The 24432-nt window shown below is 42.0% G+C and overlaps 2 protein-coding genes across 6 annotated transcripts in view; one reads left to right on the top strand and one right to left on the bottom strand.

Moving 5' to 3' along the window:
- LOC121062964 (mesoderm induction early response protein 3-like) overlaps positions 1–9159 on the bottom strand; it is a 39986-nt gene extending 30827 nt beyond the window's left edge. The window contains exon 1 of one of the 5 annotated variants that reach the window (XM_040543265.1): positions 9016–9159. In XM_040543265.1, coding sequence (XP_040399199.1) covers positions 9016–9129 — 114 coding nt within the window. In that variant the 5' untranslated portion in view covers positions 9130–9159. Of the gene's footprint in view, positions 1–6175; positions 6429–9015 lie in introns of those variants that run through there. The other 4 variants (XM_040543270.1, XM_040543269.1, XM_040543268.1 and 1 more) reach the window with 4 other exon arrangements.
- Positions 2750–23479, top strand: LOC121062965 (mesoderm induction early response protein 3-like). The gene is made up of 7 exons (XM_040543272.1): positions 2750–3748; positions 14309–14333; positions 16123–16268; positions 17611–17745; positions 19990–20110; positions 22916–23001; positions 23228–23479. The coding sequence occupies exons 1-7, from the start codon at positions 3464–3466 to the stop codon at positions 23384–23386; spliced, it is 957 nt and encodes a 318-aa protein (XP_040399206.1). The 5' UTR covers positions 2750–3463; the 3' UTR covers positions 23387–23479.
- The last annotated feature ends 953 nt before the right edge of the window (positions 23480–24432 follow it).

Genomic DNA, 24432 nt, shown 5'->3' with positions numbered 1-24432 from the left:
AAAGATTTAAAAATATATAATTAAAAATGGTTTGATATTGTGTAATTGTCTGGCCTAAAAAGCTAATAAAAGGAACTTCAGTATTTTGGCCAAAATACGGGTCTGATGAAAATTCAGGCTTGAAATTTATATGTAAACAATAAGGTTCCGTTTTTGGAGGAGGAATCAAGTTATGCTCCCTATAATCCTAATATTGCACTGGATGCAGCGGCAGGTGCTCCAGGAGGGGAGACAGGGACTGCAATTGACGCTGTCCCTGGAGAAGTCGCACCGGGGAGCACAGAGCGACAGGAGCGGAGGCGGGGGGAGTCCCGGTGGGGCCTCGGGGCCGTGCAGGGCCAACACGGGGCCAGTGCCACTCTCCCCCCTTACCAGCAGAGAGGTTAGGAGTTTTAAGAAGGAAATGGAAGTCTTTCATTGAGGGCCTAGCAGAACAGTCGAATCCGTTTCTAAGGACTAATTTGTATTCCGGGGGGAGAAATGTCAATCTTGGGTATGTTATTCACTGGAGAAGAATGTTTAGGAGGGGAATGATTTGCCAGGCAGCTATGCAAGAATGGGAAAGAACTAACACCACCCCCCCCCCCCGGACTGAGAGTAATTCCGATAGAGCAGAAATATCCGCTTATCTAACTGCAATAATAACAACCCACAACACAGAAATCATGTGAGAGACTCGGGGTCAGAATTAGAAAGTACTCGGGGATGAATCCTGAGGACCCAGTAGCCCAAGGGCTCTTTAAAGTTCATTTTGTGATTAAAGCCTGGCCAGATATACAGAAAAAGCTCCAGAAAGTGGGAGGATGGAGTGAACAGTGCGGGTAGTATGAAGGTGTACGCCAAGAGGGGAGATGAGAAGGAAAAGCAGAGAGCGAAACAAATGGTATTCACAGCGTACTGGGTAGTGAGGCAGAGGGTTGGAGATAGAGGGCCCAGGATGGAAAGGAGAGGAAGAGAGACGAAGGAATGGCAGACAAGGAAAGCTACCTGTGTTGCAGCCTAAATCCTAGCAGGGACAGGCTTTGAGAAGATGTTTTAAGTGTGGCCAGGCCGGCCACTTCCAAATAATAGTATCTGGAGTGGAAGACTGAGGAGAGATTGCTGTTATAATTTCAGAATAGTGGAGTGAGGGCTTTTCAGAAAGCTAGTTCCCTGATAAATGAAAAAGCGTACCTCAAGGTTTCCTCAAGTGTACCTCAGCGGGGATCACTCTACAATTATCAATACGGACTAAACAGACTTAGCATAGGAAGATTAATAACATTTATTACCTATTGCTGACGGGCTGAAGCAGTGAGAAACAAAGAAACAAGCTGGGGGCACCTTCCCCCATCCACTCTCTTCCACCTCTTCCCTACCCTGAGTGGTGCGGGGGAGCCAGGAGTGGGGGCCGCAGTCAGTCCGTGGTGCTTCGTTTCCACTGCTCCTTCACGGTCACTCTCCCCCCTGCTCTATTGTGGAGTGCCGACCTTCCTGGGCTGGTCCTGTGCGAGTTTCTCCACGGGCAGCAAAAAATGGGCTCTTTGGGAGCTGCTCTGGTGTGGGGTCCCTCTCATGGGGTGCTGACCTTCCTGGGCTGCTCCTGAATGGGCTGCAGCGTGGAGATCTGCTCCGCTGTGGTACACCATGGGCTGCGGGGGTCTGCCTTCCCCACCAGGGGCCTCTCTGTGGGCCGCCGGGGGGCTTCGGCTCCGGCACCTGGAGCACCTCTGCACTGCACTCCCCCTCCTCTGCACTGACCTTGGTGTCTGCAGAGGTGGTTTCTCACTCCTCACTCTCCCAGCTGCTGTTGTGCAGCAGGTTTGTTTTTTTTTTTCCTTTTCTTGTATGTGCTCTCATAGAGATTTAAACTGCATTGCAGGTGGCTTGGCTCCAGGTAGCAGTGGGCCCCTTTGGAGCCGGCTGAAACTGGCCCTTATCTAACATGGGGCAGCTGCTGGATTCTTCTCACAGGGGCTACCACTGCAGCCCCCCTGCTACCAGAACCTTGCCATGTGAACCCAATACACTGGGGCAGCTAGGTCATTACTGGCCTGTGAAGTATCAAGGCTTAAATTAACTAATGAAACCCTAAATGTGATGGGGGTAGAAGGGACTGGGATAACAGTGCTACTTTTTGGGGACACCAAGCTGAGACCAGGGATAGAATGATCACTGGGCAATTATTGTATGTACCCGAGGCAGGGACTAACTTGTTGGGAAAGGATTTGATAATGAAATTGGGCATTCAAATAGTAAATCGTTAGGTTAGAATAATGGTGTTATTAATGGGGTGCTCTCAGACCCTGAGAGCAAAGATATATTTGCCTTTGAGTGGAAAGACCCTGAAATGGGGCGGAAGCAGCAATACAGATGGACAATTTTACCTCAGGGGTTTACAGGGCCACCAATTTATTTGGGCAAGTTCTAGAACAAATTCTGGGAGCAATTCCAACCTCCAAAGGAGGTGTTATTGTTACAATATGTGGATGATCTTTTATTGCCAGGACAGGAGAAAACAGTTGTGAAGGAAGCCACTAACAAGCTATTCAACTTTCTGGGAAAACAGGGCTTGGAAGTATTGGAAAATAAATTAAAATTCATAGAAAGAGAAGTCAAATATTTAGGGCATCTAGTGTCTGAGGGGGAATGAAGAATAAATCCAGAGAGGATTCAGGGAATTGTTGAGCTACCACTACCCAAAGCTAAAAAGAACTAAAAAGTTTTAAGAGAAAGAGGTTTTTAAGGAATTAGGAGTCACGAAGTCCAAAGGAAAATACATACTCCCTGATGGGAGAGAAATGCTGAATAAAGTACTAATGAGGCAAATATTAACTGCTTTACATCAAGAGGGTCATCGGGGAATTCAGGCAACGTGTGATGCTGTGCTATGGAAACATGTATGTGTAGGAATATATATATACACACTCTGGCTTAACAAGTATGCATGAGTTGTGTAGTATGTCAAAAGATAAATAGGAAAATTATCTGCAGTCAGCCCAAAGGGGGGCGAGAACCAGGAAGTCAACGCTTCCAAAGTGTACAGGTAGATTTTACAGAACTCCTTAGAGTAGGTAGATTTAAATACTTATTAGTCTTGGTCGATCATTTGTCAGGGTGGGTGGAAGCTTTCCCTTCAGTATCTGCTACTGCGAACATAGTAACTAAAGTAATTCTAGAACAAATAACTCCCAGGTATGGAATTGTTGGAAATAGTGACTCTGATCAAGGAAATCACTTTATGTCAGAAATATTGCAAGGGCTAATGTGGACTCTAGGAATTAAGCGGAAATTTCACACTCCTTGGCATCCTTCCTCTTCTGGAAGGGTGGAGAGGATCAGACAGTAAGCAGCAATTGAATAAGTTCTGGAAACTCGGCTTCCCCAAACGAAGTGCTTACCTTTGGCACTTCTCCGAATTCAAACTGCACCAAGAAAAGATGTAGGAGTTTCACCATATGAAATATTATTTGGATTGCTGTACATGGACAAAGGGAATGAATTACCTCAAATTGAGACAAAAGATGCTTTTCTTAAGAACTGTATACTCGAGCTGTCGTCCTCTTTGTCATCTCTCAGGACCTGTGGACTGTTAGCTCAAACCCCAGCCTTGGAAGCCCTCATCCATCCATTCCAAGAAGGAGATTGGGATCCGATGCGAACATGGAGAGAATTGAAACTGCAACCTGAGTGGGACGGACTGTTCCAAGTGCTCCTGACTACTGAGATGACAGGAAGAACGGCTGAGAAAGGGTGGACTCATACCTGGGTAAAAGCATCAGTTAACCCTGATACCTGAGAGACTGTATTAACAAAGACTTTTAAGGTTAAAACTGTTGAAACTATCTGTTGTAAACCTTTAACTTCTCCTTAGAAGAATTCTTAATGAATTAACGAGTAAAAGGGATTGAATGACACAGAATTGGAGTGTTTCCAGGGAACACTCCCTGGAAGTGGGAGAAGGGGGCTATTTAATCCCCACCAGAAGAATCCTTATTAGTTTGTGATTTTTATTGTTTTTCTTAATTATTTCTTAATTATTATAGGTGTGTGTATATATATATATATATATATATATAATGTGTGTGTATATATATATATATATATATATATATATATATATAAAGGTTGTGTTTTAGGTTTATCTTAGTAATACCTATTCTCAACGGATTAGTGATAGGATGGAAGGAAAAATCAGCATTTCCAATTAATCCAGAACATCTCTTGAGTTCTATCTCGAAATAATTGTTGGATTTGCACCCAGATGCCTAGAAAGACTGAAGAGGCCTTGTCCCTGATTGCTATTTCCAGCAGCAACTGTGTCTGGATTCTCTAGTTTTCTTAAAATGACAGATCATACACAGTCCAGGGAAGGAATAGATTTTGAAGTTGAGTTCCCTACACATAATCCTGGCTACAATATACTGCGTTATCAAAGGTGCCTTTTAAACAACAATGATAGAAAACTCAGGGGGCAATATTACGGACCCTGGGTGTGGAAATATCCATGAAATAGGGAATAATCCATACTGTACTGAATATGGTAGCCACGGGAATGCTAATATACATAATGCACACCAGATACAACATGAGAATCCTGTAACCGGATGGCCTGTCCCGAATGGCAAGGGGTGGTACTGGCTATGTGGCAATAAAGCCAGGAAGGTGTTGCTCCTAGGATGGAAGGGAACTTGCACCCTGGAGGCAATAATTCCAAATGAAACTATTATTGAAGACCCACAAAGCCAAAGCCCCCTTGAGACCACACGCAGAATTAAGCGGACTCCAGATAATCCTCTAGTAAAATTCTCTAGCATTTTACAGTTTTGCAAGGTGGTTTTTACCTTGGTTAGGGGTGAGTGAATTAGAAAACGCTATTGTAAATATCTCAGCTATAATTGAAGAACTGGAAAATAAGTTTAAGTTTGCAAAAATAGTACTCTAGAATCAAATTTATTAATAACCTCATAAGGAGGAACATGCACTGTAATTAATACTAGTTGCTGTATATATGTAGATCAAATGGGATGAATTTGACTGATCTCAAAAATATTTGGGAAAAAAAAAACACAACAAGATCCTACATAGAGTAACTCAAGATCACACTTCCTGAGGACTTAAAAAAAATTGGGAGAAACTAATTCTGTGATTACCTGAATAGAATTGGCTCAAACAACTATTTGTTGGTATTGTAATAATAATGGCATATCTATCATCCCCCGTGACATCCGAAGAAGAATATTGCACCTTAATGTTGGAAAAAGTCAAGAGTGGGGTATGTGAAGAGGTGCAAAAACAACAATAGGAGTAAGAAAAGAAGAGGGGGGAATTGTGAGAAACTAAGTTGTGTTTTTGCAGTAGAGAACTAATTTTCTGTATTCCAAGGTAGTTTTGTAGCCGTAATAAGGAGAAATGCTAAGTAGATAAGTGGACAGTAGAAGGCCTCACTGTTCCAAAATAAGGTAGAAGCTTGAGAAAAACAGGATGAGCAGCGTGAGAACAGTAAAACAAAGATCACAAGTTCTCAAAACATAAGAAAGGAGAAATTAAAGGGTTGAAAAAAAAGAAAAAATATACATATATGGTATAGAGGAGCGTCGAGTAGCTTGTGAACCTGTAGTACTCAGCCAATGAGGAAGCAGGGGAGGTGATCAGGCGTCGGGTAATAGGGAATAAAAGGTTATGATTTGTTTACTAAAATGCGCTCCTAATTGACAGGACGCCCGCCATTGCAATCGCAAATAAAATAGCTTCACAGAAGATCCTGTCTGAAGAAAATTATTTGAGATTTTTCTCACAGACAGGACGGAGGCAGGCAGAGACGGAGGCAGACGAACCGACCGCGGCCTCTTCCCCGCTCCCAGCCAAGGGCTCGCTCCTCCTCCTCCCTCCCACCAGGCAGTTCTCCATCGCCCGTGCTGCGACGTCGCCGCTAGCCTGTCCCGTGCCCCGGCCGCGCCCCCATCCGCGCTCGGCTGTGGCCTGTCGGCCGCTCGCAATCTACAAACCAGGCACCCGCTGTGCGGCCTAGTCGCGCGGGCTCCCTTTGCCCTGACGCCAGCGACTCCGCCGTCCGCCCCGTCGCTCGGCTGCCCCGCCGCCCCGCCAGCCCCCTGCACCACCCTGGAGACGCCTTACGGGGTGAGCGCGGGAGGCCGGCCGAACCCCAACACCTCAGCCCACTTTCCCCGCTCACCTCCGCCATATTGGAACGATCAGGCTGAGCAACAGCGCTACGCCAATTACCCGGATGAGGCCGTTAAGCCAATGACAACCGCCGAGTCCCAGCCGGAACCGGCCAGGAGGGAGCGGAAGGGCCAGCAGGACTGTGTAGGGACGAAGGAGGCGGTGCTGGAGCAGGGGCAGCTCCGTGATCCCACCTCCGGCGGCGCCACTCCCCTCCCGTTCTGGCCGCCGAGGGCGCTTTGCTCTGCTCGGCCCTGCCCTGCCCTGCCCTGCCCTGCCCTGCCTAGTAGGGGTGCTCGGTGTCCACCGCAGAGCCGTGGTCTGAGGAGCACTCTTCCTGCCTAAGCGCAGTATCCCCAGGGGCTTTCTGCTGCCTCCCCCCACGGGTGCCCGTGCCATACTTGCTATATTGAACATTGATCTGCCTGAGGGGTAGCGTCCATCACAGCAACGCGCAGTTGCAACAGTGCTCCAGACCTTGTCCCATCCTGAGAATGCAAGAGGCTAAAGGCTGTGTCCTGAAGTGAACAGTTTCTTTGGATGTACCTGAGTTGGGTTTGCAGACAATGCAGAGATCCCAAGCTAGTTTAGGTACTTAAGCAGTGGAGCTCTGTATTGTTTAATTTATTCTGCTGACATCTGTTGCTCCAAGACACAGAATAAATTGTGTCACATGCTGTACTGCTGAAGCAACTCTAATTTCAATATATAAACTGTTTGTGCACCTCCAAATTACACTGCAGCGTAAAATGTAGACATACCTACTCCTGATGTATCTGGAGGTACAATGTTCACAACAAAAATCTGAAGACTTCGCAGAAACGCATATTTTTAGTGTGAGAAAAATCTCAAGTAATTTTCTTCAGACAGGATCTTCCGTGAAGCTATTTTATTTGCGATTGCAATGGCGGGCGTCCTGTCAATTAGGAGCGCATTTTAGTAAACAAATCATAACCTTTTATTCCCTATTACCCGACGCCTGATCACCTCCCCTGCTTCCTCATTGGCTGAGTACTACAGGTTCACAAGCTACTCGACGCTCCTCTATACCATATATGTACATTTTTTCTTTTTTTTCAACCCTTTAATTTCTCCTTTCTTATGTTTTGAGAACTTGTGATCTTTGTTTTACTGTTCTCACGCTGCTCATCCTGTTTTTCTCAAGCTTCTACCTTATTTTGGAACAGTGAGGCCTTCTACTGTCCACTTATCTACTTAGCATTTCTCCTTATTACGGCTACAAAACTACCTTGGAATACAGAAAATTAGTTCTCTACTGCAAAAACACAACTTAGTTTCTCACAATTCCCCCCTCTTCTTTTCTTACTCCTATTGTTGTTTTTGCACCTCTTCACATACCCCACTCTTGACTTTTTCCAACATTAAGGTGCAATATTCTTCTTCGGATGTCACGGGGGATGATAGATATGCCATTATTATTACAATACCAACAAATAGTTGTTTGAGCCAATTCTATTCAGGTAATCACAGAATTAGTTTCTCCCAATTTTTTTTAAGTCCTCAGGAAGTGTGATCTTGAGTTACTCTATGTAGGATCTTGTTGTGTTTTTTTTTTTCCCAAATATTTTTGAGATCAGTCAAATTCATCCCATTTGATCTACATATATACAGCAACTAGTATTAATTACAGTGCATGTTCCTCCTTATGAGGTTATTAATAAATTTGATTCTAGAGTACTATTTTTGCAAACTTAAACTTATTTTCCAGTTCTTCAATTATAGCTGAGATATTTACAATAGCGTTTTCTAATTCACTCACCCCTAACCAAGGTAAAAACCACCTTGCAAAACTGTAAAATGCTAGAGAATTTTACTAGAGGATTATCTGGAGTCCGCTTAATTCTGCGTGTGGTCTCAAGGGGGCTTTGGCTTTGTGGGTCTTCAATAATAGTTTCATTTGGAATTATTGCCTCCAGGGTGCAAGTTCCCTTCCATCCTAGGAGCAACACCTTCCTGGCTTTATTGCCACATAGCCAGTACCACCCCTTGCCATTCGGGACAGGCCATCCGGTTACAGGATTCTCATGTTGTATCTGGTGTGCATTATGTATATTAGCATTCCCGTGGCTACCATATTCAGTACAGTATGGATTATTCCCTATTTCATGGATATTTCCACACCCAGGGTCCGTAATATTGCCCCCTGAGTTTTCTATCATTGTTGTTTAAAAGGCACCTTTGATAACGCAGTATATTGTAGCCAGGATTATGTGTAGGGAACTCAACTTCAAAATCTATTCCTTCCCTGGACTGTGTATGATCTGTCATTTTAAGAAAACTAGAGAATCCAGACACAGTTGCTGCTGGAAATAGCAATCAGGGACAAGGCCTCTTCAGTCTTTCTAGGCATCTGGGTGCAAATCCAACAATTATTTCGAGATAGAACTCAAGAGATGTTCTGGATTAATTGGAAATGCTGATTTTTCCTTCCATCCTATCACTAATCCGTTGAGAATAGGTATTACTAAGATAAACCTAAAACACAACCTTTATATATATATATATATATATATACACACACATTATATATATATATATATATATACACACACCTATAATAATTAAGAAATAATTAAGAAAAACAATAAAAATCACAAACTAATAAGGATTCTTCTGGTGGGGATTAAATAGCCCCCTTCTCCCACTTCCAGGGAGTGTTCCCTGGAAACACTCCAATTCTGTGTCATTCAATCCCTTTTACTCGTTAATTCATTAAGAATTCTTCTAAGGAGAAGTTAAAGGTTTACAACAGATAGTTTCAACAGTTTTAACCTTAAAAGTCTTTGTTAATACAGTCTCTCAGGTATCAGGGTTAACTGATGCTTTTACCCAGGTATGAGTCCACCCTTTCTCAGCCGTTCTTCCTGTCATCTCAGTAGTCAGGAGCACTTGGAACAGTCCGTCCCACTCAGGTTGCAGTTTCAATTCTCTCCATGTTCGCATCGGATCCCAATCTCCTTCTTGGAATGGATGGATGAGGGCTTCCAAGGCTGGGGTTTGAGCTAACAGTCCACAGGTCCTGAGAGATGACAAAGAGGACGACAGCTCGAGTATACAGTTCTTAAGAAAAGCATCTTTTGTCTCAATTTGAGGTAATTCATTCCCTTTGTCCATGTACAGCAATCCAAATAATATTTCATATGGTGAAACTCCTACATCTTTTCTTGGTGCAGTTTGAATTCGGAGAAGTGCCAAAGGTAAGCACTTCGTTTGGGGAAGCCGAGTTTCCAGAACTTATTCAATTGCTGCTTACTGTCTGATCCTCTCCACCCTTCCAGAAGAGGAAGGATGCCAAGGAGTGTGAAATTTCCGCTTAATTCCTAGAGTCCACATTAGCCCTTGCAATATTTCTGACATAAAGTGATTTCCTTGATCAGAGTCACTATTTCCAACAATTCCATACCTGGGAGTTATTTGTTCTAGAATTACTTTAGTTACTATGTTCGCAGTAGCAGATACTGAAGGGAAAGCTTCCACCCACCCTGACAAATGATCGACCAAGACTAATAAGTATTTAAATCTACCTACTCTAAGGAGTTCTGTAAAATCTACCTGTACACTTTGGAAGCGTTGACTTCCTGGTTCTCGCCCCCCTTTGGGCTGACTGCAGATAATTTTCCTATTTATCTTTTGACATACTACACAACTCATGCATACTTGTTAAGCCAGAGTGTATATATATATATTCCTACACATACATGTTTCCATAGCACAGCATCACACGTTGCCTGAATTCCCCGATGACCCTCTTGATGTAAAGCAGTTAATATTTGCCTCATTAGTACTTTATTCAGCATTTCTCTCCCATCAGGGAGTATGTATTTTCCTTTGGACTTCGTGACTCCTAATTCCTTAAAAACCTCTTTCTCTTAAAACTTTTTAGTTCTTTTTAGCTTTGGGTAGTGGTAGCTCAACAATTCCCTGAATCCTCTCTGGATTTATTCTTCATTCCCCCTCAGACACTAGATGCCCTAAATATGTGACTTCTCTTTCTATGAATTTTAATTTATTTTCCAATACTTCCAAGCCCTGTTTTCCCAGAAAGTTGAATAGCTTGTTAGTGGCTTCCTTCACAACTGTTTTCTCCTGTCCTGGCAATAAAAGATCATCCGCATATTGTAACAATAACACCTCCTTTGGAGGTTGGAATTACTCCCAGAATTTGTTCTAGAACTTGCCCAAATAAATTGGTGGCCCTGTAAACCCCTGAGGTAACATTGTCCATCTGTATTGCTGCTTCCGCCCCATTTCAGGGTCTTTCCACTCAAAGGCAAATATATCTTTGCTCTCAGGGTCTGAGAGCACCCCATTAATAACACCATTATTTCAGCCTAACAATTTACTATTTGAATGCCCAATTTCATTATCAAATCCTTTCCCAACAAGTTAGTCCCTGCCTCGGGTGCATACAATAATTGCCCAGTGATCATTCTATCCCTGGTCTCAGCTTGGTGTCCCCAAAAAGTAGCACTGTTATCCCAGTCCCTTCTACCCCCATCACATTTAGGGTTTCATTAGTTAATTTAAGCCTTGATACTTCACAGGCCAGTAATGACCTAGCTGCCCCAGTGTATTGGGTTCACATGGCAAGGTTCTGGTAGCAGGGGGGCTGCAGTGGTAGCCCCTGTGAGAAGAATCCAGCAGCTGCCCCATGTTAGATAAGGGCCAGTTTCAGCCGGCTCCAAAGGGGCCCACTGCTACCTGGAGCCAAGCCACCTGCAATGCAGTTTAAATCTCTATGAGAGCACATACAAGAAAAGGAAAAAAAAAAAAACAAACCTGCTGCACAACAGCAGCTGGGAGAGTGAGGAGTGAGAAACCACCTCTGCAGACACCAAGGTCAGTGCAGAGGAGGGGGAGTGCAGTGCAGAGGTGCTCCAGGTGCCGGAGCCGAAGCCCCCCGGCGGCCCACAGAGAGGCCCCTGGTGGGGAAGGCAGACCCCCGCAGCCCATGGTGTACCACAGCGGAGCAGATCTCCACGCTGCAGCCCATTCAGGAGCAGCCCAGGAAGGTCAGCACCCCATGAGAGGGACCCCACACCAGAGCAGCTCCCAAAGAGCCCATTTTTTGCTGCCCGTGGAGAAACTCGCACAGGACCAGCCCAGGAAGGTCGGCACTCCACAATAGAGCAGGGGGGAGAGTGACCGTGAAGGAGCAGTGGAAACGAAGCACCACGGACTGACTGCGGCCCCCACTCCTGGCTCCCCCGCACCACTCAGGGCAGGGAAGAGGTGGAAGAGAGTGGATGGGGGAAGGTGCCCCCAGCTTGTTTCTTTGTTTCTCACCGCTCCAGCCCGTCAGCAATAGGTAATAAATTTTATTAATCTTCCTATGCTAAGTCTGTTTCGCCCGTAACGATAATTGTAGAGTGATCCCCATTGAGGTACACTTGAGGAACCCTTGAGGTACGCTTTTTCATTTATCAGGGAACTAGCTTTCTGAGAAGCTCTGACTCCCCTATTCTGAATTTATAACAGCAATCTCTCCTCCTTCTTCCACTCCAGATACTCCTATTTGGAAGTGGCCGGCCTGGCCACACTTAAAACATCTTCTCAAAGCCTGTCCCTGCTAGGATTTAGGCTGCAACACAGGTAGCTTTCCTTGTCTGCCATTCCTTCGTCTCTCTTCCTCTCCTTTCCATCCTGGGCCCTCTATCTCCAACCCTCTGCCTCACTACCCAGTACGCTGTGAATACCATTTGTTTCGCTCTCTGCTTTTCCTTCTCATCTCCCCTCTTGGCGTACACCTTCATACTACCCGCACTGTTCACTCCATCCTCCCACTTTCTGGAGCTTTTTCTGTATATCTGGCCAGGCTTTAATCACAAAATGAACTTTAAAGAGCCCTTGGGCTACTGGGTCCTCAGGATTCATCCCCGAGTACTTTCTAATTCTGACCCCGAGTCTCTCACATGATTTCTGTGTTGTGGGTTGTTATTATTGCAGTTAGATAAGCAGATATTTCTGCTCTATCGGAATTACTCTCAGTCCGGGGGGGGGGGGGGGTGTTAGTTCTTTCCCATTCTTGCATAGCTGCCTGGCAAATCATTCCCCTCCTAAACATTCTTCTCCAGTGAATAACATACCCAAGATTGACATTTCTCCCCCCGGAATACAAATTAGTCCTTAGAAACGGATTCGACTGTTCTGCTAGGCCCTCAATGAAAGACTTCCATTTCCTTCTTAAAACTCCTAACCTCTCTGCTGGTAAGGGGGGAGAGTGGCACTGGCCCCGTGTTGGCCCTGCACGGCCCCAAGGCCCCACCGGGACTCCCCCCGCCTCCGCTCCTGCCGCTCTGTGCTCCCCGGTGCGACTTCTCCAGGGACAGCGTCAATTGCAGTCCCTGTCTCCCCTCCTGGAGCACCTGCCGCTGCATCCAGTGCAATATTAGGATTATAGGGAGCATAACTTGATTCCTCCTCCAAAAACGGAACCTTATTGTTTACATATAAATTTCAAGCCTGAATTTTCATCAGACCCGTATTTTGGCCAAAATACTGAAGTTCCTTTTATTAGCTTTTTAGGCCAGACAATTACACAATATCAAACCATTTTTAATTATATATTTTTAAATCTTTTTCCCTAGTTTTTGGGTTGTTTTTCCAAATCCTTATCATTCTCTCCAGAGGGCTATCTTTAGGCACAATCCCAGGGTCTCCAACCCCACCCTGCTGACTATTGGAACCCTTAATCCCCATCTCTTCCTGACGTGCTGCTGTGGACTTTACCACCCACAGGGTACCACACGCCTTCACCTAGGATTAGGACAGAGGTGGGGTGTACTGCCGAGCACCTCACTTCACCGTGCTCGGGGTACTGTACACCTAAGGGCCCAACCCCCCCGAGACTCTCTTTCACTCCTCTCCTCTCTCTTTCGCTTTGTCCCTCTCCAGCCGAGGGGACTTCTTTTGTCCCCTCGCAGGACCACCGAGCCTCACGGGTCGGGACTTCACATTCGCTCCGCACTAAAAGTGCGTCTCATTCACACTCACGCTCATTCACACCGGAGTCTCCCCGAACCCAACCCAAGGCAAGATATGGTAAAGTTTCCCTTACCTTGGTCCGTGCACGGCTTCCCAGTCCGGGTTATCAGCAGTAATCCCTGTGCCTGTTCCCGATCCGGGCTGGACTATATGTGGGCTGTGTCTGTGTATGTTTGTGCTGGCCTCCCTTCTCCCCAGAGCTTCGCAGAGCCTGTCTTCAAATTAACGGTCTCGGTCCTTTGCCGGCCATACCGAGATGACCCACCACCCCCGACGGGACCGCTGAAATCAGCAGGGTGCACCTTCCTGTCTGTGGTGGCAAGAAATCTCAAGTAATTTTCTTCAGACAGGATCTTCCGTGAAGCTATTTTATTTGCGATTGCAATGGCGGGCGTCCTGTCAATTAGGAGCGCATTTTAGTAAACAAATCATAACCTTTTATTCCCTATTACCCGACGCCTGATCACCTCCCCTGCTTCCTCATTGGCTGAGTACTACAGGTTCACAAGCTACTCGACGCTCCTCTATACCATATATGTACATTTTTTCTTTTTTTTCAACCCTTTAATTTCTCCTTTCTTATGTTTTGAGAACTTGTGATCTTTGTTTTACTGTTCTCACGCTGCTCATCCTGTTTTTCTCAAGCTTCTACCTTATTTTGGAACAGTGAGGCCTTCTACTGTCCACTTATCTACTTAGCATTTCTCCTTATTACGGCTACAAAACTACCTTGGAATACAGAAAATTAGTTCTCTACTGCAAAAACACAACTTTGTTTCTCACATGTCGCGTTGGGGATGGAGTGAACGAGCGGGAGCGCCGGGCCGGGCCGGGTGCGGCTCCTGGGGGGCTTTTGACAAGGGAGGAGGGAATGGGAGCAAGAGGTAGGGAGTGGGCGAGGGAAAGAGGAACGGGAGGGGGGTGAACAGGATGGAGGGGTGAGCAGGGTGGGAGGCGGGGGCTGGGGTCGAGGTTGAGGTTGAGGTTGAGGCTGGCGACCCATTTGAGTAGAGCGGCAGAAGGGGGACAGTGGGAGAAGGAGGAAGCTCCGGTGAGGAAGGGAAGGGGGAACATGAAATAGTGAATCCTACTTGCTGCAGAGTGAGATGCTTCACCTTGATCTCTCCTCTCCCCGCAGGCTTCCTTTGGGAGTTCGAGCCCAGGTTCGTCTTTGCCAGCTCCTGCCCAACACACTGCCTGCCACCCACACGCTGTGGTCTCCCTCCTGCTCCTTTCTACAGATATCCCCTCTTGCCTCGTAGCTTTTCTAATGCTTCGCATTCATGTAACTAATTGCCTGCCTGATTTTTAAAAGAAAAAGAAGTATGTTGTGGAGTTCTTTCCTTAACTCCAGTTGCAGTTAGTAATTGGCTGCTTGGAGTTCAAAATGAAATCAAAGTCTTGTAGTGCTTTTAAGTCAGCATCTCAGTAAAGCCATGTAGTCTGGAGAAAGAGAGACTGCTTCTCTTGCTGGTAACTATAGGCTTGTGTGACTTCTTGATAGTATCAGAAAACATTTAAAATCATAGTGACATGCAGTTGTTAAGGCTTGAACCACGGTTAAGGTTCTTTGGAATACCTTCATTTACACACGTGTATTTAACATCAATAGGGCTACTCATGAATAAGTATCTGGGGAGTGCATTTGCTTCTGCATAGCTGCTTTCTGTGTTAGCTGTTTTTCTTCTTTAACTACTCTTACTAATTTTAATGAGCTTCTTTTACTTGGATATGGTTTTAAATTGGATATTGAGTGTTCAGAGCCACCAAGTGGGACTTGTTTTTATTTGAGTCTGTGAGTTGTATAGACCTTCTACTTCAGTTATTCAAACATAAAATGAGTTAGAACAGCAATTAGAAACAATAATCTTGAGCACGTTTGTGTGAGTGATTAAGACAGTTGACAGTTCTTGAAAAGCTGTAGGATCAGAATGTAATAGGCAACAGCAGAAAAATTGTGTGCAAAGTCATTATTGTAATTGGAGTAGCATTATAAGCAATGCTGAGAGATCCATGAGACCATAATATGAATAGCATGTGAATAAAAATATTTTTGGCCTGAATGTTTCCTTATGGTATGGTGTTGTGAACTTGCACAGTATTGTCTTAATCTAAATGGACAAAGTTTATGTTAAAAAAAAAATGCTGAATTTAATGATAACCTTTCTAACAGTTGACAAAATGCACTTAAGCCATCAAAAAGTAGTTATTATTTTATGAGTATCCTCTTGAATAATGAAAACATATCTTGGACCACAGAGCTGTCGCAATGATTTGTTAATTAATGTGATCCATTAGAAGCATTTTATTTCCAATATATTTTCCTCTATATTTCTTGAGACACTGCCATGTTTGTTCTTTCTTTCTAGATCAAGTGCTAAGAGTTTAGCCTTGCAGATTAGATGCTTTATTAAAACTAGCTTAACTAACCTGAAGTGTGTCTCACTTTATTTTGCTGTTAGTTAGAAGTTGATTCATAAGCTGCGTTAGCCGTTTACTAGTGAAAAACTAGGCTAATTACCATATAACTCATTCAAGAGTCAGAGACTCTTGATTTGTAAGGTACAACTGGCATGCTTGCAGCATCTGAAATCTTGTGACATGTATGCTTTATACCTTAATGATGATTTCAAGTATACTTTGAACAGTCTTATCCAGTAAAATGCTCATTTGGGATTGTTCAATAGAAACTTTGTTTCAGTAGTTTAGATAGTTCTTTCAAGTATTTACTCTATACTGCAAGAGAGAAAACTGTACATATTACTTATAAATATGAAAAGGGAAGGCCAGCTAAAACAGCTGTATTTGTCAGGTAGTTAGGAGTTTGTTCCAGTTATTCCACTGAGAGTTCCCTGCATGTAAAAGAATTCATGTAACCTTATTTTTTTTTCTGTGATGTAACTTCATATGTTGGTGTAGAAAAAAAATTACTCAGATTTTTCTTTTTAATAGTTGGCTCTTTATCATCTGAGGATCATGACTTTGACCCTTCTGCTGAAATGCTGGTACATGATTACGATGATGAGCGAACTCTCGAAGAAGAGGAAATGATGGAAGAAAGCAAAAATTTCAGCTCTGAAATTGAAGATTTAGAAAAGGTAAGAGTGACTCACCCTCTTCAAAACATCCGTATGTGTTGTACCTCTTTTACTGAAAAGAATGCTCAATGTGTTCTTTAGTCAGTATTGTATATTGTAGTTTCTTGCACAATGCCTTTACAGCTTTTTTATTAAAAAAATAAATACAGTAAAATCAGTTTTAGTTAGGATATAGCAGTGCATCCTCACAAAAAGGTGGAATTTAGCTTTTCAAATATATTAGTGCTGTGTTAAGTTCAGGTTCTTTTTTATTTAATAATGCTTTCACTTTGGAGGAGAAATTACTGAAGCTGGTTTTAGAGTTGTATTATCTAATATCTCTTCTAATTTTTGTAAGTCAGAAATAAGTTGAAATTGCACATTTTGAGTACTATTAAGTGACAATTAGCTGTATTTCATTCTGTTGGTCAGTTTTTGTTTTTCCAATCCAGAAACGAACTGGAGCTACTCATCTTAAACACTCTATTACTTTAGGTCCCGATCCTGGAAAGACTTGGACATGAGTTTATGTTTACCCATTGTGAAAAGTCTTTGCAGGACTAAGACCTTAGCTGACTAAAGAAAACAAGTAATTTAATCAGTATACGAGTTCAACAAGAAATTTTTGAAGGTAATTTAACTTTTAAAGGTATAAATATCAGAAAATATTTCTAATTCTTTGATGGCTTGAGTCAGGTAACTAAAAAATCTCCGTGGTTTGTTGTTTTATTGTCTTAGGATGCAAATATATTTAGAAAAATCACTTGATCAAAAACTGTTGGAAAAAAAATTATAAATCCAGCCTTTCTCTTGATTTTTTTCATTAGCTGTCTTTCTCTTATTACCTTCTCAGCAGTCATTATAAAATATATTGTGCAGGAGATGGAAATGATAAAAAGTTGCCATTTTGGTGTACTTTTGTGGGTTTTTGAATGCACAGTTGTTATTGTTGTGCAGTTGTAATTATGTAGGACTAAAATCTTCAAGTTTTTCTGCAATTCTCTCTTGTAGGGGGGTGGTTGTGTTTCTACTGTCTTGAAGAAATACAGGCAAATCATGCTGTACAGTATGAAACAGATAAGGAGTAAATATTTAATAATCAGTTACTGTTTAGTTTCATCTAACAAACAGTTTTCTTGAATAGCTTAATGGGACTTCACTATATGCCAAGAGAGATGGTGATGAATCATTTCAGTCCTGTGCCTGAAAATATTTTAAACCTTGATTCAAGTTTCCTGCTTTCAATAAAGCTTTTCTTTGTTTTTTACTTTTGTTTCTCAAAATATGTCTTATCCTTTTAGGCCTGAACTGTTTACAAGTATTTGGCAATATGTTGAAATGTTTGTAAATCCTTTTGTATTAGGAAGGAAACATGCCATTGGAAGACTTACTGGCATTCTATGGCTACGAAACCACGATTCCAGTTATGGCAGGTTCTAGCACAGATAGCTCTCCAAGTGAGCTTGCAGATGAACTTCCAGATATGACTCTAGATAAAGTAAGTTGGAACTGTTTTTCCCAGTATTACAGATTGAAAGCAAAAATCCAGGTGACTTCAAATAATATTTCCCTTAATGTTACAAAATGCATATCTTTGTCAATTTCAACGTACAATCAAGAATTACTATATTATTATGAATTCTTTCATTTTCAAGGACGAGGATCTGATTCTAATTATTCTTATTGCACTTAAAAATGCAGAGCGACTTCAGTGGCACTATATTACTACAAATGAGAAATTACTAAATTAACAGTTGTTCTAAAACACATTCAAAGAACTGTAGATTTTATTTTTTAGAGGTGGAATTTTCCTGAAAAGATCTATATTTTATTTTAATGTATGCAATGTCCAGAAATAATAATTTGGGCTTCCAACATACGTGTTATATACCAAAACTGTGGATGACTTGAAAAGGCTCTCCTGAATACTTTGGAATGTTTCTTTCTGATGTATATCATTTAGAAAGGTCTCAACTTTGGGGGGGGGGGGGGGGTGGAGATTGCAGCACACACGGTCGTTGCATTCGTTGGCTGGATGGTCGCACTCAAAGAGTTACAGTCAACAGCTTAATGTTCAAGTAGAGATCAGTGAGGAGTGGTGTTTCTTAGGGGTCAGTATTGGGACCGGTGCTATTTAACGTCTTTGTTGGTGACATGGACAGTGGAATTGAGTGCAGTCTCAGCAAGTTTGCCGATGACACCAAGCTGTGTGGTGCGGTTGACACTCTGGAGGGAAGCCATCCAGAGGGGGACCTGAATAGGCTTGAGAGGTGGGCTTGTGCAAACCTCATGACAAGTTGAACAAGGCCAAGTGCAAAATCCTGCATCTGGGCCAGAGTAATCCTAAGCACAAATGCAGGCTGGACGGAGAATGCATTGAGAGCAGTTCTGAGGAGAAGGACCTGGGGGTGCTGGTTGATGAAAAACTCAATGTGAGCTGGCAATATGTACTTGCAGCCCAGAAAACCAACCGTATCCTGGGCTGCATCAAAAGAAGCGTTGCCAGCAGGTCAAGTGAGGTAATTCTTCTCCTCTATTCTGCTCTCGTGAGACCCCACCTGGAGTACTGCGTTCAGCTGAGGCCCCCAGCACAAGAAGGACATAGACCTATTAGAACAAGTCCAGAGGAGTTGTGGATGCCTCATCCCTGGAAGTGTTCAAGGCCAGGTTGGATGGGGCTTTGAGGAACCTGGTCTAGTGGAAGGTGTCCCTGCCCATGGCAGGGGGGGGTGGAATTAGATGATCTTTAAGGTCCCTTCCAACCCAAACCATTCTATGATTCTATATTTAAAAAAAAAAATGCTGCTGAGGGGGGGGGGGAAAAAACAAAAACTAAGAACAACAAAAAAAACACCCTTCAGCTTCTGTGATTTGCAGGTTAATATCAAATTCTGAAGTTTTAATCTGTTTTTTTGTCTGTAAGACATATGTAGCTAGTAGTTTGGATCCTAAAATTTGTATGTAGTAAGCATATGCTTTTTTTTTTTTTTTTTAACTTTTTCTGTAAGTGATGTAATGGTAAATTCCACAGAAAGTTGGGTGTAATGATGGCTCTGCACATCTGATTTTCATTAGGGTTCGCAGTTGTGTTGAGGCTACAAAAATGTAGTCGACTTGTTGTCTAATACAGTTCTTTCGCTCCCTAACTTTTATACAGAGGTATTCAAACATCTGCTGGTGGAGGAAGTAAGCTTTTTCTTTTTTCTTTTTTTAATTTATGAAAACTTAATTTTGTGTGTGTTTTGGGAAGATAACCGGTTGTCTGTTTTCTGTAACTGTCCTCAGCAAAAGCCTACAAAAATGCCTGGCTGTTCTGTTTTCTTTTTCCGGAGTTTAAGGGGTAACAGCCTCTTAAAGCTTCAGTGTATCTATGATGTAAAGAATAACAAAATTCTAAAGTTTTGAGGCAATTTCCATTGGTGTTTTTCATTGGAAGCAGTTGGAGGAACATTTGAGGTTGATGGTTGCAGAGGTTACTTTTTGTTGACTTTATTTTAATGGAAGACAGGGGAAATGAACCCCTGCGTTCAACTCTGAAATTAATGGCTATATTTGTTCTCAGATTTAGGAGGAGCAAACTCCCTTTTTAATTAAAGGAATACGGTCTACTAAAATTACTTATGGTAAAATAATTCATTTTATTTAATGGGACTTTTTTTTTTGCTAAATCTAAATGCTCATTGGTCTATACTTAATAGACATTCTGAGGTTTTAATTTTTATTTATTTTTCAAATGATACAGGAGGAAATAGCTAAAGACCTCTTGTCAGGTGATGATGAAGAAACACAGTCCTCTGCAGATGACTTGACACCATCGGTTACTTCACATGAGGCTACAGACTTCTTTCCTCGGCCATTAAGATGTAGGAAAACTAATTTTATAACAGTACTCAAAACAGTCCTGACATTATATACAACATCCTAGCTTAAAATATCAAAATTGCAGAGTACTGCTGACTTTTCTGGGAGTTGAGAAACAGTGCTTTGGGGGGTATTGAACATGAATGTTGTCTTTGGTTGTTATTAATAATTACTTGAAAGACCTTGTTGTGGTTTAACCTCGCAGGCAGCTAAGCACCACGAAGTCGTTTGTTTGCTCCCCCCCAGTTGGATGGGAGAGAGAATTGGGGGGGGAAGGGTAAAAACTCGTGTGTTGAGATTAAGACAGCTTAATAGGACAGAAAAGGAAGGGAAAATAAGGATGATGATGATAAAAGAATATACAAATCAAGTGATGCACAATGTAATTGCTTACCCCCTGCTGACTAATGTCTGGCTCATCCCCTGAGCAGCGCCCCCCTGCCAACTCCCCCCAGTTTTATTGTTCAGCATGACATCACATGGTATGGAATACCCCTTTGGCCAGTTCGGGTCAGCTGTCCTGGGTCTGTCCGCTCCCAGCTCCTGCTGCACCCCCAGCCTCCTCGCTGGCAGGACAGAGCGAGAAGCTGAAAAGTCCTTGACTCTGTGCAAGTGCTGCTCTGCAACAACTAAAACATCGGTGTGTTATCAACATTTTTCTTATCCTAAATCCAAAACACAGCACCATACCAATTACTAGGAAGAAAATTAACTGTATACCAGATGAAACCAGGACAGACCTATATTTGGTACTGTGCTCAAAGCAAAAATACAATTAATTTTTCTACGTGTACAGTAAATTTTCATAATTAATAGTTAACATGGTGTTGAGGAACACTCTCCTATGATTTTCAGTATTTGGTGAATGACATGAATGTGTAACCCATTCTTTTTAGTAGAGAAACGCTAACTTAAATTTTGCTGCTATTTTTAAGCCAGTGACTCCTCCATTCAGCTTGAGGATGTGAACCGGGCTGTGATTTCTTTGTGACTATTTCATTTCACACATACAGTACTTTTCTATAGGCTTTCATAGGGTGAGCAAAGTGGTTTTATATGGGATGGGACCTTTGAACCCATGACCACCAACATTTCGTTACCTGTGGAGCTACGATGGGAAGGATTTGGGAACCAGTGGTTTAGTTATCCAACCTGGATCATATGTTCTTCATTGCCTACTGCAGCTCATTTTTCATATTCAGCTCATATTCAGTGGTATACTAGAGTTAGAGCACTGTGAAGGATTTTATCATGGTTTTAATTTGGCAAGTATCTTGAGCTGTTTTGTTTTTTTTTTTGGGGGGGGGGTGTTCTCATCCTTCTAGAGAAGAAGGGTGATAAAGGTGATGTGCTGCCTCAGTTACCTGCAGTTGTAGTTCTTCGTGCATTGCTGATTGTGTAGTGAAGACATTCATATTGAAAGAGATGCAAAAACCTTTAAAAAAAAAAAAAAAGTTGACGCCCTTTTTAAATTAAGCAAACCCCAAATTTTCTGGCACTTAAACGTTGCTTGGGAACTGTTAATGAATATGACACTGAAAGTGTGGCAGCTTTATGGAAAAATGATTAGCCCCTCATTTTGCTCAGGATTAAGAAATAGTCATGTTTGTTTTCAGCTACCATGGTTTTCTATCAGAATGTTATTCTTTCTCTATTAGAATGTTTAGTTGGACATTTTAAAATCAAATATCCACCATTTCAGGAAGGGAAATGTCAGTTTTCTCTGCTGTTGGCAGTTTCATCTTTTTTCCATTTCCTGTGTGTTTCTCTAATATTAAGATAATGTTAATTTTTAAGTATTTATAACACTTAATCCAAATTTAATAAAATAATATATTATTTGGAAAAATAATTGCATATTATTATCCAGGCATATTGTTATTTCATAAGTTTGTTTTAGCTTCTTGCCTGCTACTTCTAACAGCAAAGAGAGACTGGTAGTAGTAGTAATGACTACAGAAGAGCCTCAGTCTATACGTTCTTGGATATTGTCTCTGATGTTGACAATTCTAGCTCGGTGTGATGAAGTTAAAATTGCAACCCCACTTTTGAGTGTGTTATAGTTTGAGAATACAACATAACTTTAACTGTACTTTAACAGTAGATTCCATTCTACCAGTGATTATACATCTATAAAAACAGAATTACTTCAGAACCCAGTACCACAGTGTTCCAGATTCTAAAATATGAGTAGTTCTGTGAAGTACTGTCTTTGAGTTACATGGAGTGTTCTGCTGTCTGTCTTCCCAAGGGGAAAAAAATAAAAGACTAAAAAGAATAAGCGATGAGCTGTCTTGTGCTTATTCTATTTTGTATGTTGCTGCTGTATCTACACTCTATGTTGAGGCAGCCTTGTTTAAAAGAATGTTTTGAATATCCATTAAAACTTCCAATTAAAAGCTTTGGTAGGTAATAAAGACTTCAGCATTACTTTTTGTGATCGACTGGGTTGTAGCCCTCAAAGTTGTGTTTTCTCATACCTTTTCTGTAATGTATAATCATTCATTGAAGGGGAGAGGGGGGAAAAAAAAGAGAAGAAAAATTATTTTATTTCCTTTTGACTGTTAGAAATGCAATAGGTTGTCTTAGTTGCATAAATGTTTCAGTTCTGCAGTATACAAGTACCAGTGCTTTCTGACTTGATGCTATAGTTTGATAGAAGTGTAGATCAACAGACTGATGATCAGTGTCTGCCTGAATAAAAGCAGGTGCTCCTTTCAAAAGTAAAAGATACCCAGCAATTTCTTGTAGTAATGTTTAAACTGAAAATGCTTCCTAGCTAAAAACAAACTTTTTTGTGTCTGAAGCAAACACTGCATGTGATGGAGATAAAGAATCAGATGTTGAAGATGTAGAGGCAGACAGTGGTAATTCATCTGAAGATTTGAGAAAGGTAATAACTATTTCTTAAAGCAAACAAAAGCAGTTAAAACAAAAAAAAACCTTTACTATTAAGAAAAATGCATTAATATTTGTAGTATGTATCTAAAATAGTACATTAATTCTGGAATTCTCTGTTGAATGCCAAGTAAATGTCCTTTTTTTTTTTTTTTAATGCTTCCATGTGAAAAATATGTTAGGCTAATGTTTTTCTCCTGTGTTTTTTGTTACATCTTCAGGAAATAATGGTTGGTTCACAGTATCAGGCTGAGATTCCCCCTTACCTTGGCAAATACAGTGATGATGAAAAGGGTAAGTTCTTTCAATCTGTTTTACTTTTTATCTTACGCTTATATGTAGCAGTTGATGGAAAAATATTATTTAAATTTTTAAGGTAAAGTCAGTGGCTTAGTGAAAATCTTAAAATCTTAAAACCTTAAAAATACTAGAAAACTGAGTGATGCAACCGCGTAATTATTTCTCAGAAATGTGATTCTACAACTTTGAGAAGACATACTCAAAAAGACATAGGAGTGTGGATTACAGTGTTAATTATGAAGTATTTAATAATCTTAGGAGGCAACAAACAGTGGGTCTCCTCAGAGTATCATAAGTGTCATAAGTGGGCCATGAGTGTGTAACTTAGTTGACATTGAAGATCTTCAAAACGTACGTTTGTTTGTTTGTTTGTTTTTAGTAAAACCGTGTGGGCTGCAAAATGTATATAGAATCATTAAGGTTGGAAAAGACCTCCAAGATCATCTGGTCCATCTATCCCCCTACTAACAATGTCACCCACTAAACCATGTCCCTAAGCACCAAGTCCAACCTTTCCTTAAACACACCCAGGGACAGTGACTCATCCCCTGAGCAGCGCCCCCCTGCCAACTCCCCCCAGTTTTATTGTTCAGCATGACATCACATGGTATGGAATACCCCTTTGGGCAGTTTGGGTCAGCTGTCCTGGGTCTGTCCCCTCCCAGCTCCTGCTGCATCCCTAGCCTGCTCGCTAGCAGGACAGAGCGAGAAGCTGAAAAGTCCTTGGCTTGGTGTAAGCACTGCTCTGCAACAATTAAAACATCAGCATGTTATCAGCTCTCTTCTCATCCTAATCCAAAACATAGCACCCTACCAGCTACTAGGAGGAAAATTAATTCTGTCCTAACTGAAACCAGGACAGATATCCACCCTTTATTCCATACCATTTATGTCATGCTCAGGTTACACTCTTTCCAATGCATTCTAATTAATCATCATTTTCATCTATGGTATATAGCAATCATGGCAGTGATGACATACAGTGTTATATAATAATTAACATACTACAATTCAACTCATGGGCTATTCTCACCCAGTATTAGGTCCCCTTGAGGTACACACTGGACCTCCCCATTCTTCTGCATTACCCACCAAGTGCATCCAGATCCCTGAGCAAAAGCAATTC

This window comes from Cygnus olor (assembly GCF_009769625.2).
Source record: "Cygnus olor isolate bCygOlo1 chromosome W unlocalized genomic scaffold, bCygOlo1.pri.v2 SUPER_W4, whole genome shotgun sequence".
Classification (NCBI taxonomy): Eukaryota; Metazoa; Chordata; class Aves; order Anseriformes; family Anatidae; genus Cygnus; species Cygnus olor.
Note: the sequence above shows the minus strand (reverse complement) of the source record. Positions and strands in the feature narration are given on the sequence as shown.

What these genes read in the sequence shown, in the direction of transcription:
- LOC121062965 (XM_040543272.1), top strand. Translation starts at nt 3,464, where the DNA reads ATGGACAAAGGGAATGAATTACCTCAAATTGAGACAAAAGATGCTTTT. An exon ending in CTTTCCTCGGCCATTAAGAT is followed by an intron (nt 20,111 to 22,915) that starts GTAGGAAAACTA and finishes TTGTGTCTGAAG; the next exon opens with CAAACACTGCATGTGATGGA. An exon ending in CATCTGAAGATTTGAGAAAG is followed by an intron (nt 23,002 to 23,227) that starts GTAATAACTATT and finishes TTACATCTTCAG; the next exon opens with GAAATAATGGTTGGTTCACA.